Source organism: Meleagris gallopavo, chromosome 2, assembly GCF_000146605.3.
Source record: "Meleagris gallopavo isolate NT-WF06-2002-E0010 breed Aviagen turkey brand Nicholas breeding stock chromosome 2, Turkey_5.1, whole genome shotgun sequence".
In the NCBI taxonomy this organism is placed as follows: Eukaryota; Metazoa; Chordata; class Aves; order Galliformes; family Phasianidae; genus Meleagris; species Meleagris gallopavo.
The window spans coordinates 52,449,481-52,466,739 of NC_015012.2; the positions used below are offsets into that span (position 1 = coordinate 52,449,481).

General features: G+C 37.1%; 2 protein-coding genes across 2 annotated transcripts; one reads left to right on the forward strand and one right to left on the reverse strand.

The window, feature by feature from the left end:
* The first annotated feature begins 36 nt into the window (after positions 1 to 36).
* LOC104909740 (plasma alpha-L-fucosidase-like) lies at positions 37 to 4,970 on the forward strand. The gene is made up of 3 exons (XM_010707267.3): positions 37 to 772; positions 2,017 to 2,125; positions 3,794 to 4,970. The coding sequence occupies exons 1-3, from the start codon at positions 561 to 563 to the stop codon at positions 3,932 to 3,934; spliced, it is 462 nt and encodes a 153-aa protein (XP_010705569.1). The 5' UTR covers positions 37 to 560; the 3' UTR covers positions 3,935 to 4,970.
* Positions 4,971 to 5,518: 548 nt separating this feature from the next.
* On the reverse strand, positions 5,519 to 16,949 carry PEX3 (peroxisomal biogenesis factor 3; the record flags this gene model as incomplete). The annotated part of the gene is made up of 10 exons (XM_010707306.3): positions 5,519 to 5,850; positions 6,250 to 6,346; positions 7,450 to 7,572; positions 8,317 to 8,387; positions 9,294 to 9,450; positions 9,714 to 9,768; positions 9,863 to 9,929; positions 11,380 to 11,504; positions 12,690 to 12,733; positions 16,810 to 16,949. Coding segments are annotated over 10 exons (963 nt in total), but the record flags the coding sequence as incomplete, so codon positions are not given.
* Positions 16,950 to 17,259: the final 310 nt, after the last annotated feature.

Genomic DNA, 17,259 nt, shown 5'->3' on the forward strand with positions numbered 1-17,259 from the left:
AAAAAAAGGAGGAATACATGGGGGATACTAATGGTACCCTTAGAGATGAGATTTATTCTTTGCTACATAAATTATTAAAACTGCTTCATTTTCTTCTGCATATTTTATGAAAACTGTACTAAATACCTAAAGCATCATGGTGTTTTAGAGATGTGCCCATAAAATAGAGAAAACATTGCTTTTCCCAGCTTCAGTAAAAGTGAAGTGGCATCTGCTAGCCCTTTTCGTGCAGAAAAATAATGCTGTAAGTGTTCTACTGGGAAATCTCTTGTGAAATTCCAGCAGAAGTTGAAATTTTAAAAAGAGGTAGGATCTGATTCTAATAGTGTCAGTCAGATGTATTGGTGTGAAAATGTATTTTTGGATATTTTCTGCCACGCAAACTGACAGTAGAGCTTTTGTTTTATGGGAGCTAAAATTTTGCATCGGTTGTTGGGATGTTGGACCTCCAGAGTCTGAACTTGCACCAACTAGTCCAGCCTATCATTCTGAAACAACGTACCAGGCTTTAGTAAGAACTTCAATATATAATTCCATTAATCGTGTCCGCTGTTCTGTGTATGTGTTTAAAAACATTTCAGCAACTTGTAGAAACAGTGTCTTGTGGAGGAAACCTCCTGATGAATATCGGGCCCACTCACGATGGCCGCATCGCTGCTATCTTTGAGGAACGCCTGAGGCAAATGGGTGCTTGGCTGAAAGTCAATGGAGAAGCCATCTATGGAACGAAACCGTGGAGAGCACAGAATGACACGGTCACACCACAAGTGTGGTAAGACCACTGAACCAAAACATAGGTGGTGTAAAGCTGTAGAAGTTTTAACATTTAAAATTTTAATTTTAAAATTCTTAAGGCTTGATACTGCAGAAATCATCAGCTTGTTCTGAAGAAACGAACCCTTCTGTCAATTTGAGAAACTGCATGTGGAAGCGTGTCTAAGAAGGCAGACAGACAGTGCGTGTCAGGGAACGTAGTTCCAGGATGATGCTAAAGCTGAAGGAAGGTTGCAGGAGTTTCTTTAGTGGTTCTAAGCGGAACTAGTAACAGAAACTATAAACAAAATCCAGAAATATAAAACTGCTACAAAGTCTATATAATACAAATCTATATAATAGGAATCTTGGTGTTGCTCTTTAGAGATGAAGTGGAGAGAAAGAAACTAGGAATCTGATGTATTTTATATTTCTGTGTGTTCTTACCTTTAAAAAGGAAGATATTAGCTTGGTCAGTAAATTCAGCCAGCCTCTGAACTCTGCTCTGCTTTTGTGCTTCATTGCTGTTATAACTCCATAACCATCCATCAGGCTTTTGGTCTCAGCCACTTCTCTGCCTCACTGAGCTTTGTTTAACTCTTGCTCCAATTAAGATTTGGCCATCTGGCTGTGGCCTTGAAACTCCTGACTGTTGAATAAAAACACTTCTGAGAACAAAAAAATTACAATGAAGTAATATGGGAGAAATATTTCAGATGAATGCTCAGGATTTCCACTGACATAACACAGATGGATAAGTTGGCTATCAAGAAAAAAATTCTTCACCAAGATAATGTCAGATATAATTTGGTTTTTAAAAAATTAACTATGCAAGGTGGAAGATTTATAGTTCCACATGCTCCTAGTAAGTTTTTCAGTGAATGCCTCTATGTTTCCTTATAGATGTCAATTATATTTCTCTGAATGTAACCCACAATTATCTGTTAATGGTTTCCCCTACCCACCAAAATCCTCGTTCTTACATGACAAGGCAGCAGTTGTCATATGCTTGCTTAAGTTTCTGCAGATGTTTATCTCTACATTCAGTTTATTGTTAATCTGTGTTATCTCTAATTTGTCAGAATGTGTTTTCAAGGAATAGTACTTTGAAAAAGGGTATTGATTTTATGAAATGAAGGTTATGCATCTGAAAATGCTAACTTTTCATATTAGTTCTTTTCCAGTCTTGAAAGTGTGATATATACTGCTCCAGAAAATTTACAGGGAAAGACTGACATGTTTCTGCTCCCTATTTCCATCCAGGTACACGTTCAAACCAAAGGAAGGCAAAGTTAATGCCATCTTCCTTAACTGGCCAAACTCTGGGATTCTGGAACTTGGTGAGCCACAGGCAAGGCTTGCAGAAACACAGGTAAGAAGACACTTCTTGCTTCCCCCTTTAGAACAGTGAGGTTTATAACACATAACACAAGAAATGAACATACTGTGAAGGTACGTGGAAAACCTTTCTAGTATTTGTTGTGTTCCATCTATGTTTATTTTAGTTTCTGGCATCTTTGGGAATGTATAACTGTAAGGATAGAGTACTCTGGAAGAGACCCAGCAGAATATTAGTTTTCATTCTGGGACCTTACTTGTCATAGACCTCCTACTGGGATGTTTCTTGCCCAAGTTAATGCTAAATTGTTGGTGGGATACATTTTAGCTTTCAAACTGAGGATCCTAAAAAGAGGCCAAGTAGTAGGAAAACAACTATGCCATCTCGCCTCTTTCCACTGTAGATTCTACCTCAGGCTGGCCTTTATGATCAATATCCATCTTTATGATATTGTGATGCACACAAAGGTTATAGATGCCCAGGGACACAACAGTGACTGTATATGTAACTCTATATGCCCCTAGATATACAGTGGTAATAAATTGAGGACATCGATACCACAGCTCCATTAGCAAGTACCCTGACCCAACAGAGGCAGAATTACACAGCAGAACACTTGGTGCTCAGGTCTTAATATCCACATTATGTGCACTTAAGGGGTTTGCTTTGAGTTAGCTCTGTTCTGGTCTCATCACCACATGCTCACTAGCTGTTGAAATGCATTGTGTTCCTGGACTCAGTCCCTGACCACAGAATCACAGAATGGCCTGGGTTGGAAGAGACCTCAAGGATCATGAAGCTCCAACTCCCCTGCCACATGCAGAGCCACCAACCTCTTCATTTGATAACAGACCAGGCTGCCCAGGGCCCCATCCAATACAGCCTTGAACACTTCCAGGGATGGGGCATCCACAACCTCTCTGGGCAGCCTGTTCTAGCATAGTACTCTCATGTACTCTCATAGTAAAGAACTTGAATAAAAACATACAAGGTCCTGCTTTAGTTTCAACTGAAAAGAATCTAATTGATAATGAAACAGCTCTATGATATGGCAAAAAAACAGTCACTTTAAAAGTACCATCCAAATATTACGTAAAATGCAAATGTAAATGCATCTTGAATTTGAAAGAAGCATCTGGACTATCTGTGAGCAGGAGAATAACATTCCTTAGGGGTAGAGACTTATTTTTTTTCAGCCGTTCCCTTACACTGTCCCATTGTTCTTAACATTTCATACAAGCTGGCATTCAAGTCTCCACAAAAGATTTGTGTGTTCTTACTAGGGAGAGGCTCTTCAGATCAGCTTTGTTCTGAGATACCTGATCTGCACTTTGTAAAAGCTGATGCTTATTCAAAACTACAAGCTCTACCACAAGGAAAGAGGCATTTCATAAACAGGTGATACTAATATCACTGCTGTGGTACCTGATACCTACTTAGACCCAGATCCTATCCCAGAGATTTCTGACATGTTTACAGACTTAAGTAGGTCTCAGATTTAGACACAATCTCACCAGCTTTATTACGTCTACTTAGCAAGTACTTTCCCCATTACCTTTATTCTTATTATACGCTTGGTTGATAAGTGGCATTTAAGAATAAATGGATAGTAGAACAGGAAGAACTTTTCTTTTATTGAATATGCAATTATATGCATTCAAAAACACACTGCTCTAATTTTACTGTTGGTTTCAATTTCAGGTGAAGTTGGTTGGCTACAAGGAACCACTGAAATGGGTTGCAATGGGAGAAAAGGGAATTGTAGTAGCTCTACCTCAGTTAACTCTGAAGCAATTGCCATGTCAGTGGGGCTGGACCTTGCAACTGACTGATGTAAACTGAGCCATACACTGGAGCCTTGGGTAGTACAGAAGTTACGCTGTTGGTGGTTTTTTTTTCTGCCCAGTTTCTCATCATTGGCTTTGAACTACTGCTCGACTGAGAATCATCTACTTTTTTTTTTTTTGTGAAAGACAGTTTTACAAGATGGAATTAAATGAACCTCATACAAAATCTAATTACTTGCCTATCTGTTGTACCGTTAGTTTCTCTGAGCTTGTGTGAATAACTGAGCCTTTACTTTGACCTCTTCACTTTTTTTAGTCTGTTTCTTGGCAGTCATGTGAAAAGGGGCAGTAGATATTTTTTTTTAAAGCCCTGAGAAAGAACAGTGCTAGCCCAAGCTCATGTTCAGCAGGTCAGACAACTGTGCATAAAAGTTGTATACTTTCAGTGCAAGAAAACCAACAGTTTTGTGGAAATATTGTAACAGAAGAAAAATAATGCATATATATATATAAGCCTTAAAAGAATGAACTTTCCAGTTGTGTGCTACAGCTGGTAGCTTCAGCTGAGATGGATACTGCATCTGCAAGAATAATCTCATAACAACTAGCAATTAATCATGAATGCATGGAGGCAATGCACATATACATTTTAATCTCTAATGATGAGATAATGAGAATCACTAACAGAACTATTTTGAGTAATTGTGTCCACAGGGTCTGAGAATTTGCTTTTTTTCTATGTTTTGTATCATGTCATAAACTTAAGGCTGGCTCTTGTTTACATCTATTATTTTTACAGTTACCAGGGTGCCTTCTGTGGCCTATGGACTATTAACAACAACAAAAACCATATTTCAGCAACTTTTTTTTTAAACATTTGTTGCTAGGGCTCCTCAGCTTTGGCAAGAAGACAACATTTTAAGCATGAGTTGGATTGTGTCCAATTTGAAAAATTCCCAAACTCATCACATATCAGGACTAATAATGGTAGGCCTGCATGTGAGATCTGCATAGAACAGAAGACGAAAGACAACAGTGTAGAAACTCAAGGCTTGAGTAATCTTAATAAATGCAAAACTATTACTCAGTAAGTTAAATTTACTCTCTTTTTTCAACTCCATGAGGCTTTTAAGTGATAGACCAAATAAGGTATTGCTTTTTCTGCTAAGTAATGTTATTACACACACATAAAATTTACATTAAAATATTTTATTACAATACAGACAATTAGGCTCAAAATTAATACAAATTAAGATAAAATATTTACAAGTTAATGTGTACAATGTAGCTGTTTGAACAGCATAAACAAGAACGTCTAAAAATCTACATTCTGTAAATAACAAAGAGAGCACCCCCAACTTTTTCAAGAGGCATGGGCAGCAGTTGGCAAAGGCTTTCTGAAGAATGAGGAACTCCTTGGAACAACGTTTGTAAAGTCAAGGGAAGAAGTCTTTTACAACAAAAGAAAAACGTGAGGGATGAACACAGAAACCTTACTCGGTTCTGTTATTCTTCAATTACTACCATTAATGTTTTTCCCAAATCATAAACCCCCAGGCCACCAAGTTTGTTTGTTTTAATAACTTCTAGAAGTACTGCCACAAGCTGCCTTTCAAATGCAATAAAAATAATCAAATTATGCAAGAGTTTAACAACTTTTTAATAGAAAATTCTTTACATACAGTGATTCTTTCAACAAGAATATTTTGATGGGCATTTGAAATAGAATTGTATTAGATGGAATGACTATGGGCTCACTCCCAGTTTTTTCAGTATGTTCTTCCTGCTGCTCTGCCACTCCTACGCCATTATAAAATTAACCCCAATCTCAGCAGTAGTCACAAAGATGTGTTATAAATACATGATCTATTCCTATTAATGTGCAGTTCATTTCTCTAGTTGCTGAGGGGTACTAAAAGCTTCATAAACATTAGCAGCAAAATCTTTCATTTGTTCCATCATCAGCAAGTCCTGGAAGAAATGTGAGGAATACATTTGCTTAATCAAAACTACACCCACCACTCTTCTGGTTTTATTGCAGTACGTAATTGTACTGATCATGAGAAAAGCACCTGGCATTCCTCCTGAGATCTAACTCAACCTTTTGATTGCATGAAATTCCTGAACAAAACTCCAAATACAGCCAAGCTGAGACTTTTTTTTTCCTGCTTCTGCACTGTTTCATTAGGGGAAGAGATTATAGGAGAAAAAGCATTTTTTTGGGAAGTACAACTCTACAAAAAGTTTAATTTATGTTACTTATTCCTACTTGTTTAAGCCACTGAAATTAAACAAAATAAGGTACTTTACTAAAAAGAAATAACATCTCAAATTTTACTAGAGATATTTTAAATGAAGCTAGATTCTTACCTGAACAAAGTGACTGGGTGTTTCACTGCATACTGAATGGATCTGTCCATTTATTATTGGAATTATCTTGGCTAAAGGAAGACTGATGCTGGAGAGACTAGAAGAGAACAAAAAATATTGATGTGGAGATATTTGTAAGACAACTCAACTGGGATTATTGCTAATCTATATAATTTCTACTTCAAAAATAAGAATTGGAAGAAGTTAGTTTTGCATAGACCATACACTGGAATATACAAGATGAAGGTTTGTCCCTATCAAGTTTTTCATTTAATATAGAACTACCAAAGAAAATTTTATCTGTTGGTCATCCTATTACAGTTTCACAACTTTTTCTCATGCAGAATGAGTGTTTTAGCTACAGTATTTGCCTGTGTGTATATGTAAAGTAGTTGCTAGACGTGTCCTTCTATAATCTCAGACCCTTAAACTCTTAACCAAGCTGAGGAGAGACAGCCAAGCCAAAGCCTTTGGGATATTTTAAGCAATGTAAATAGCTACATTTCAATACATTACTATTTAAGAGCCATGAGTTATTAAAACAAACATACGAAGTTATTATTCAAAGTATTCATTTTAATATTTTAGGAATTATATTTCTAGGATTTGAACTCAGCATTCAGATTTCTAACACATTGAAGTGTTCTAAAACCAAGATAACCTCAAAATAAAACCTGTTTTTCTAACAGTCTTTTAGAAAGGAGAAGATCCTGAATGTTTGCATTTTTTCCAACATACCAGACAAGAACCTAAAGCTCTGTAGGTTACGCTTATTTGGAGAACCACAGTTATGTCTACCTTCCCTGAGAACTTTTGTAATTAACAATCAGAGACTTGGACATACAGAGCTATCTTTCTCCCAGCCTCATAGGGGAATGGTGAAAGGACATCTCCCAAACTCGAAAACAGTCTGTTTGTACAGCACTGGCGAAAATTGAAAAGTATTGGCCTTCTGATTTCTGCTTTTAGATGTGCAAGTGATGGTGGGAAAGACACTTCAGGAAAATTCCAGCTGGGGAGAAACAAGCAATACTCCTTGCTCTCTGACCAAAATGAAGAGACGGTATTTATTCTTGAAAAGCAAGAAACAAAGTTATTTCTAGCATGAGAACTTCAAGTAGGCAAGAAAATCCCTTGCCTGTTTTAGAATTCATGTGACCATACGTCACAGTAAGAACCACAACAAAAGAAAACATTTACCTATTTACAGAGCCATTCTGAGAGAAGTCCTGTTCAGTAGGTCTGAAGAACTCCGCCATGTTGTCCAGCAGTTGACTGAATCCTCTGTTTAAACATGTGCTCAAAACTGTACTGAAGTCTGGACTGAAGAAGTAAATATGTGCTGTTTTGATTCTTAGGATTCATTTTCCCAAAACCAAAACCCCTGCAAATCTCAAGAGTATGTGAGGTTCCCAAATCTCTCCAAGTATCTCCACAGCAAAACAGTCAACAACCTCAACTCTAGAGATACTAAAAGATAGATAAAATGGAAAGCATTCTTTCCTTACCCATTTCTTACTAAGCAGTAGCATAGATGGACTCATCTGTAAAATGCCCCAGGTCTCTAGCAGTTACATTCTAAGAACAGTTCGGCATTTGACTCTCTTCATTCCTATTCAATGCTTATTATAGAAGCCTCACTGTAGTAGCTCTTGTAGAAGGATGCATACAACCACTCATAAAACCACGCATTAAAAACAAATTCTGATAAGCCAAAACTGGTGTTCATTTTATCAAAGCAAGTAAATGCAAAATAATTACTCTCCATTTGCGGCAGAAGGGTTGTACTTCTCTTTCCCTGCATAACTAAGAAAATGCGAGGAGGAGGTACGGGTCTAGCTGTCAAAAACACCCTTGTATTATTAAGGCAAGACTATTTCTTACAAGTTCCAAAGCACTCAAATTTTGAAAATCCCAGCCTTTAATTATGGAATATAAAAATTTAGTGCAGCACAGTGGCTGAATGGTCAAATTTAGCAAATGAAAGTTCACCACTTTCTATATAAAACTAATTGTCTTACATAAACTGTAGCTGTAAGGAGTTCGATACAAATATTTTCTGTATACCTTTCCAGCATATCTCTAGTTTCATTAAGTAATTTAATTGTAGCAGTGTCTCTTTCTGTGAGTCCACAAGCCTAGAAAAAAAAACAAGACAGATGCCAATTAGTGAGAAATCCATAAGAATCACAAAAGTAAGGGTGGAAATAATTTTGTATCATGGCATTAAGTCAAGATGACTGTTAAGACATCTATTTAATACAAACAATTTATCACAGTAAATCAGATTCTTTATAAATTTATGTGTGTGGCTTGTAACTGGTCACTGGTTTTGTGTGTGATTTTTTTATTTTACTTAAAGATATATATATATTTTAAAAATACTAGCAGAAAATACCATGCTAATCAAGCAGCTGAAATAAATGCTGCATGTTAGCTGAACTTTAAGAGATAAATGCATGAGGTCACACAATGAAACCTCAGTTTCTTCTTCATACCAGCATAATATCAAGTTGAGAACCAGTTTTCACCAACTTGTGATATGGTTGGAGTCAAATACTGTCAGAAAATTTGGGAAATTACTTTAATATTGCCACTTAGATAAGATACACCTTGCTCTTGATTCCTGTTCATTTTCCTTATCAAATCAACAAAAAGACTTGGGCACATCATCACTTTTTCCAGCACAGCATCTCTTTCAGACATTATACAGTTGTTCAGGTTCTTTGCTGGTGCACAAGTAAAAGGTAATACATTTCAGCTTTGGACTAAGTTAAGCAACACTATGCTATGGCATAAATCATGGGCAAAAAGCACTAGCATGGCTGTGTTTCTGAGTTCAAAGTTGACATTTTCAATCAAGTGTGGAGAAGGTACAACTTTCCTCACCCCAGATCAAAGAGATAAGGATACTTCACATTTATAAAGAAAGAGGTACTGCCATTTATCAAAGATTCAGTTACCACAATGTAATTAGAGTAGTTATGCACTCCTTCCTCTCCAAAATAAACAAAAAAGTTAGATGAAATAAATAAAACAAGTACCTGGGTAGCGAGGGGGTTTTCTTCATCTGGCATCAGATAATGACATAAGGGAGAATAAGGTGCGACCTGATCTGAATCTTTATGTTCCACTACTTTCCTGATTTCTTTTAGTTTCTGTTCCAGCTCCAGAAGAGATAGGGCATGCTTAAGGGAAATGCTGAAAAGGTGGAAAGACTATTAATTTTGCAGTCAACATTGTAATGATGTAGTGTTTATTTACTGATAATATGCTCACTGCAGGATCCCAATCTGATACTGGTCTGCACTGTTGTGCTCCCAGCCTACCAAAAGCTTTGTCTTGGAAAAAGTCAGTATGCATTTCTTTTTTCACTTTTTAAATTCTAATAAAACTCAGTGCTGTGGGAGCAGTCACCACAGTAAAGACAAAAAGCTAACTACAAGGAAATATGAACCTCTTACCTTCCAAAAACTTTATGCACAGCTTGTTTAACGATAGTTATTAACTCAGTCAGTCCTAGAAGAAAAAAAAATATCAAAGTTATTCTAATTATTTGCTCAAGTCTATAGAAAAGGAGCATTCTGTAAGTGGTTTATAAAAAATATCATACCATCTCCTAACAGGTGCTGGATACTTGATAAATATTGCTGTTGAACCTCAGGGGGAGCTAGTGGTGTCTGCGGGGGGAAAAAGAAAAAGTTCTGTGAAACAACAATAGAAAACAACACAAAAATCATTTCAAACAGGTAGCAAACATTTTCCTTCATCTTTATAATACCCTACAGCAGACAGAGTCCCCCACTCTCAGTGCAGGTCTGGAAAATAACTAGCAACTTAGTAGTTATCCGCTGAGGAGAAGTCTCCTGTGTAGAGTACTGGAAAATACAGAATATGGAAATGAAAAATTTCTTTAAAGAAAAACTGAGAGAGGACCTCAAAAATAAATCGTACCTTCCCTTCAGTATTTCACAGCTTGCTGCGGTCATCCTTCCAATCACATGTTCCTACCAATATTTTCCTTATACTTAAGCAGGCTATGAGGAACAGCAGGACACCTGCATTTACAAGCTGTCATAGTTGAACTGGGAGATAACAGTCCCCATCCTAAAAATTAAACCTGCTGAAATAGGATATTTATGCTCAACCCTAGCAGAAACCAGAGAAATCCCTTGATGAAAACAAAGCTTTGGGGAGTTGAAGAGAATGTCTGTTCCAGCTAAATGCCTCACAACTGATTCTGTCAACCCACTTCTCTACTGGAAAAGTAATAGAAAGAAAACATTTCTACTCCAGAGCCTCTTTGCCCAAAAAAGCCTTTTCAGACTTTACAAAATGCAAATGTGACCTCTGTCATCTCTGGCTTCCCTAATGAAAGCTTTTCTAGACCTCTCAGACCTGCCTTGATGTGCTGTCCCTTGACTCCCAGCAAGAGTGACCCGAGAGGGAAGAGCATATACCAACTAATAAAACTTTGCACTCATTTTTAGGTGAGCTGTTCAGCAATTTGCAGATTTTATTCTAGGTATTTAGTTACTCTGGTGTCTACTGTTATTGAGCAATAGATACATTATATAAACACAAAACCAAGCTTCCACCTCATCAACAGATACTTAGTTAGATGTTTTTTTAACTTCTAAAGTTAAAAAAAAAAACAAAAAAACAAAAAACACCAACCAGTCAGTATTTCAAAGACAACGTTTTCCTTTAACACTAAGAGAATTTAACTGAGGAGATTAATGTATAAGCTAGGAAGAACTAAGCATTTATATATGTATTTGCATACACATCTTGGATAATTTGCACAATATTGTCATTACACAAAAAACTAAAGAAAGCAAATCATTTTAAGTTTGATGCTCAGACTGAAGTGGCTGTCTTAAAGCAACACAAATGCAGACAAAAGGTATTATTCAATATTGCTAGTATTTTGTTAAGCAATATTATCCCCAAATCTAAATTTAGAGACTATAATAAAATATCAGCAAACCTTACTAAGAGTAATCCATGTCTCCCCATCTTACAAAAACACTTGTTCATTCAAATATTGCTGAGCTATGCCTTTCTCTCATAACTTATTCTTTCACTCCCAAGAATATGAAATTTCAACCTTTAAAACAAGAAGCTTACTGTGCCATTCTTGCAGACTGCAGCATTATCTAGGTAGATGTAACCGCCAATAATATTTAATTGGACTCGCAAAAGAACCACCAGCATACAGGTACTATAGACAGCTACAATGCTTCTTGTGAAACCTTGAGGAGAGACAACAAAGCAATTTCAAAGTCAAGGAAATAAGGGTGAGTCAAGAAAGGACCGTGTTCCCAAGACTCGAGAAGTACTGACGCTTTTTAAACACACAGCAATTTCTCTCATTGGTTGTCTCAACACATATTTTCATAAAACATGCCCCAAATTACCATGAGTCCAATATGTGCAGGAGCATCTGCTGAAGCATTACTCCATTTTAATTATTGCATCATAAAATATTCCGAGTAGGAAGGGATGCACGGAGATCAGAGTCAAACTCCCGGCCCCAGAAAGGATCATCTATAAATCAAACCACAGATCTGAGACCATTGTCCAAACGCTTCTTAAACTCAGGCTTGTTGTGACCACTTCTCTGGGGAGCCTGTTCCAGTGCCCAAAAGTCTCATATATTGCTCCAGAAGGTGTACCCTGTAATAGTGCTGTCAGATTCTCTTTGTATCTTAGGCCAGAAAACACATAAAGTATGTTAACCCTCACACAACTAAGATACAGAACGTGTAACAGCAGTTATGGGAGAAAAAAAGTTACCTACAGCAGATGTAACCAAAATCAGGGAAGCAGTGGTGGTAGGGATAACAAACGGCAGTAAGAAATCAGAAGTATTAAATAATAATAATAATTTTAAAGTTGAGTGATTTTTCACTACATAATTATCTGACTTCACTGTTATTCCTTCCCTCCCACTTCTTGCACCAACCAATATATAAAATGATGAACCAAAGGGTTCATATAACTTTTGCTGTGGTGGCGACCTCAACAGGCTTGAAAAGATAAAACTGTTGGCTCTGCGAGGGCTGGAGTACATTACTGAGAGCTGTTTTCTGCTATGTTCAGAATTGAACTTTGTGAAAAACTAGAACTGATTTTTCTGTGGTGGTACAGGAAGTCCTCACAAACTTTTGTTGAGCAGGATAACATATGAGGGCCAATAAAATCCTTCACATTGGTTTTTGAGCATCTGCCTTCCATGGGTAATATGAAAAAGTCCTTAATAAGGAAATTTTGTGAGGGAGCGTGTGAGAAACTTGCTCAGTAGTGTGTTACACTATCTTTGTACCTACTGAAACAACAACTTATTCTGGTGTGAAGTGTGCACTCTGAACGGTATGAAAGTCATTTTAAAATTTGTACTAATTATTATGTAGATGGAATCATTTATTTACACTTACTTATTATCTTTAAATCCTCCCATATTTCTAACTTGTTTGCTGGCCTGTGGGGAAAAATAAATTGAAATATCAAGCATTGTATATTTTCTCTGGAAATTAATAAACACATTAGGTAAAACGTCAGTGTTCCAAGGCAATTTCATTTAACTACTATAATTATTTACTTCATTCAAGAAAACAGTATACAAGCAATGCATGATGAAGTCACAGAAAAGATACTCAAATTTAAATGTTTAAATACAGTATTTATTGATATCGTTTACTTACATTTATACCATCAATTTTGAGTTCCTGTACTAAGCAGTCAGAAAAAACTCATGGATTGTACACAAAGTAGTTTTTCCTAGGACCTTGATTGTGCATATATTTAACACAGACTTCAGGTCATTAGGGCTTTCTGTACCCACCTGTGCATAATAAGCAAAGGATCTATCCTCCTTGCTTAGGAGATTTACCATTGCCTGACTTGGTTTTAAAATATTGATTTGGTTATCTAAAAACAAAGCAATTGTGACCATACATGGAAAAGAAGTCTACCCATATAAATGCCGTAAACTTAAGGGTTTTTCTTCCACTGAAATATACTTACCTTTTGGTCTGTCTGATTTCTAAGATAAATATCCTCTGCAGACAAAAAGCAAGAATACAGATGGTACAGAATTACAGAATACCCCAACCTCAAAAGGACCCACAAGGATTCTGAGTCCAAGCCCTGGCTCTACACAGGATCATCCAAACTTGGTGCCTTGCCCACTGCCCTGAGCAGCTCGTTCCATGGCCACACTCTCTGGAGAAGCAGCTTTTCCTGACACCCAGCCTGTCCCTCCCCTGACACAGCTCCATGCCATTCCCTCGGGCCCTGTGGCTGTCACAGAGAGCAGAGCTCAGAGCTGCCCCTCCGCTCCCTGTGAGGAGCTGCAGCTGCCATGAGGCCTCTCCTCAGCTCCTCTGCTCTGGGCTGAGCCAACCAAGGGAGCTCAGCTGCTCCTCATACACCTGGCCCTCCAGACACTCCACATCTTTGTAGCCCCTGGATGCTCTAGTAGTTTGATGTCCTCATACTGTGGCACCCAAACCTGCACCCAGTGCTGGAGGTGAAGTCATACAGTGCAGAGCAGTGCAGGACAGCCCTCCCCTCACTCAGCAGCAGTACCCGGCCTGCTGCATCAGGCTACGGCCGCCCCTTGGCCTGCCCGGGCACACTGCTGGCTCAGATTCAACTTGCCTGTTTTCCCTGACTGCATGCATAGATACATCTGAACTAAGACCTATGACCCTATGACGTATTTAGGACTAGTAAAGAGACATGATTTTAGCAATGCAATAGCAGACGTAAGAGCAAGCTAACCACCCAAGAGTTTTATTCAGCCCTTCTCTCACGTTAATCAGTATCAGTAAGTAATGTCTACAGTATCTCATTGTGGAGGAATCAATTTGCAGAAGTAACTTAGGGAAACATTTGGTAATTTTGGGGGATCAGAAGTAACACTTAAATATTTAGCGCACACAGTACAGATCAACCAGTTCTTAGATTTTATAGTAATCTAGTTAATAAGAAATATAGACTTTTCACAGGCTCAATCAACCATAAAGCAATGCTTTTATCTTTCTGAAACACATGTACTTTAGCATCAGTTTGACCATTTTATCAGTCACACAGATAATTTTTCAGCTCACTGCCATTAAGTAATGCAAACAAATTGGCATTATAAACTATTAAATCTACAACTCCAGAAAGAAGAAGCAGATTTAAAAATAGAAAAAAAAAAAGATAGAAGAGAGAGAAGAATCCACAGCACTTCACTTTTTACAAGCAAAATCAACAGTTTTAACTCATTCAAAAGCCAAACAAAGACTTTAAAAAGATACAGTAATATTTCTGTAGATGAAACACATGACAAGACTCAATATGAAAAGCCTTACATACAAGCAATATACTTTCTATGCCAAAAGAAGACAGGACAGCGCACCAACATGAGCCAAATGCATTTGTATCTATTGAGTCAAAATACATTTTACAGTAAAAAAAATACTTTTTTCTTTTTACAAAGTCTTTTCTCACAACATAAGGCAACAATCAGTTAACAGCTTAAGACTGCAAGCATTAAGCCCAAAGTGCCTAACAGTGGCTTAATGGAAATAGATTTTTCAGTCTTCATCTACTACTCAATTTTTATTTTGCATTCCTTTACTTAGAAAAGCAGAAGCGATGCAGATAGTAATACAAACATAAAGAAAGTTTTGGAATAAGGTTTGTGATGAGTAAGTGGAGATATGCAACATCTGCAAGACTACAGCAGCAACTACTTTCCCCACCTCATTCAATCTCACTGATTTGAGAAGGTTAGAACAGACAGACAGAACAAGAGCACTGGTAACCTTGTGTGGTGCTCACTTTTTAAAGGTTTACCTGGAAGGCTGAAGAAGTCAGTCTGCCCATACTCCCAATCTATTCCTATCCTCCCCAAATTAGTAAAATAATGTAAAAAGGTTTTAAATTTAAGGAACTGAAAGGATTTTAAGTTAAAGGACTTCTCATAGATGATGAAAGAAAAAGACTGTATATTTACAGATGCTAAAGATGAATGTGTCTGTATCTACTCTTGTATAGGCAACAAGAGCAACACTGGAAGGGTCCAGAGCCATGTGATTAATCTTCCAAAATCAAAGTGAAAAGAAAACAAATTTATACCTTTGTGTACAGCACCTGAATGCAAAGCTTCTTGAAAAGCTCTCTTTAAAGTCTGCTCTGCAGCCTCATTTCATGATCTGTCTGTCCCAGCCCCTTCTCTACCCTTCAAAAAGTTCAAGCATCTATTTAGAACTTCCTCTGCATAAGTCAAAAAAGGAAGCACAAACTCTATTGTAAAATACATTCTGCATGTAACCAATACTTTAAACACACACACGTTTGTTTGTTCTCAGAAATGCATAACAAGTATCAAGAAGTCCCTTCATCATTTCTGCTGGGATTACTGGAACTCAGAAGTCTGCTTCTGTATCCATAAACTGCTCCAACTACTTTAACAAATTGGCTATATTTTGATCAAAGAATGCATGCTACAGAGAATAAACAAGGCCACTACTTGTCTTGGACATGGAATAAGAGACTATAGATATAAGTGGACTATTCTGCTGTATAGTCCAGAAGACAAATCTGGTCATCCACAACATCCCTTATTCATTCAGGTTAATTTTCATTAAGTAGAATTCTTACTATGGGAAGTACATTAAATATTCCATACAATCTAACTTTTTCCAGTTACTTGTCATTTGTGTTAACTATCATTCAACTACAGTACCCAGGTTCTCACATCACGTATCACAAAACCATTATTTAAGCGTAATTCTCATTCTAAATATCACATTCTGTCAGGTTTGTGGGGGAGTATTTGACTGGAAAAAAAGTCAGTGATGGGATTGCCAATTTATTAAATGCTGGACAGTTGAAGTTACAGCTATATGAATAAGTTAGCAGGAGCTAAACAAGGAAGGTAGTCTTGGGGGAGTCAGAAATCCTATGCTAACAGCCTACAATAACACTTTTACTCCTTCAATGCCAAGCAGCTTTTAAGGTATGCTATTACACACTTTATTTAATATGCCACTCGTTCTTACAGTTATAATGAAAACAAAGGTGTTTTCTGACATGGAGACATTTGTCTTAAAGCATGACATGCCTCTATAACTTCTTATAACTCACGTCCATTTCTAAAATCATTTCAGATACCTTTCACTACCAATCACATCTGATCTCAATAAGATGACATAAACATTTTCCCAAATAAAAACAACACAGTTAAGATACTCTATTTAAGACAAAGTACTTATAGGATCTAATCTTCCCTTAAATAGAGCATTTTAACAAAAATCATGGCTCTCACTGAAACATCTGAAAATGGTAAATATCTCCTGTGAAGTTTGGAGAATGCTATACATACCTATCAAACTACATCTAACATGACAAAATATTTATATAGTGATTTCAAAATACCTTAAGACTACTTATTCAACAGGACACAGAACAGAAATCCTGCACACTCTCTACATTATAAATACATCATTTGGAAAAAAAAAAATATCAAAACAAGTTATCTTCAATATAATGAAATAATCTTACCTATTTTTAAGAAGAGATGTGAGACTCTCAGAATTTAACTGATGCATTAAGGCATCCCTCAATGTAGGGAGCATTGACAGCACTGTTATTAAAAGAAAAAACAAAAATATAAACCAAAATTTTTCAACATACAAGTAGTATCATTAATCCATACCCCACTCTCACTCAACAGCTGCTACACTGTGTTGGTCCTATTTGCTCTGCATGCAAAGCTGGGAGGATAAGCAACCTAGGAACTCCTGTAATTGCCCAGCACATCTCCTACCAGTTTGGATAAAATGCTGCCCTTACATGGCTACATGGCTACTCCTGACTCTGCCTGCAGAAATATGCTCACATCCTGCAGTATCTGTGTACACACACCTTCACAGAATCACAGAATCACAGAATCACAGAATTGTAGGGGTTGGAAGGGACCTCTAGAGATCATCGAGACCAACCCCCCTGCCA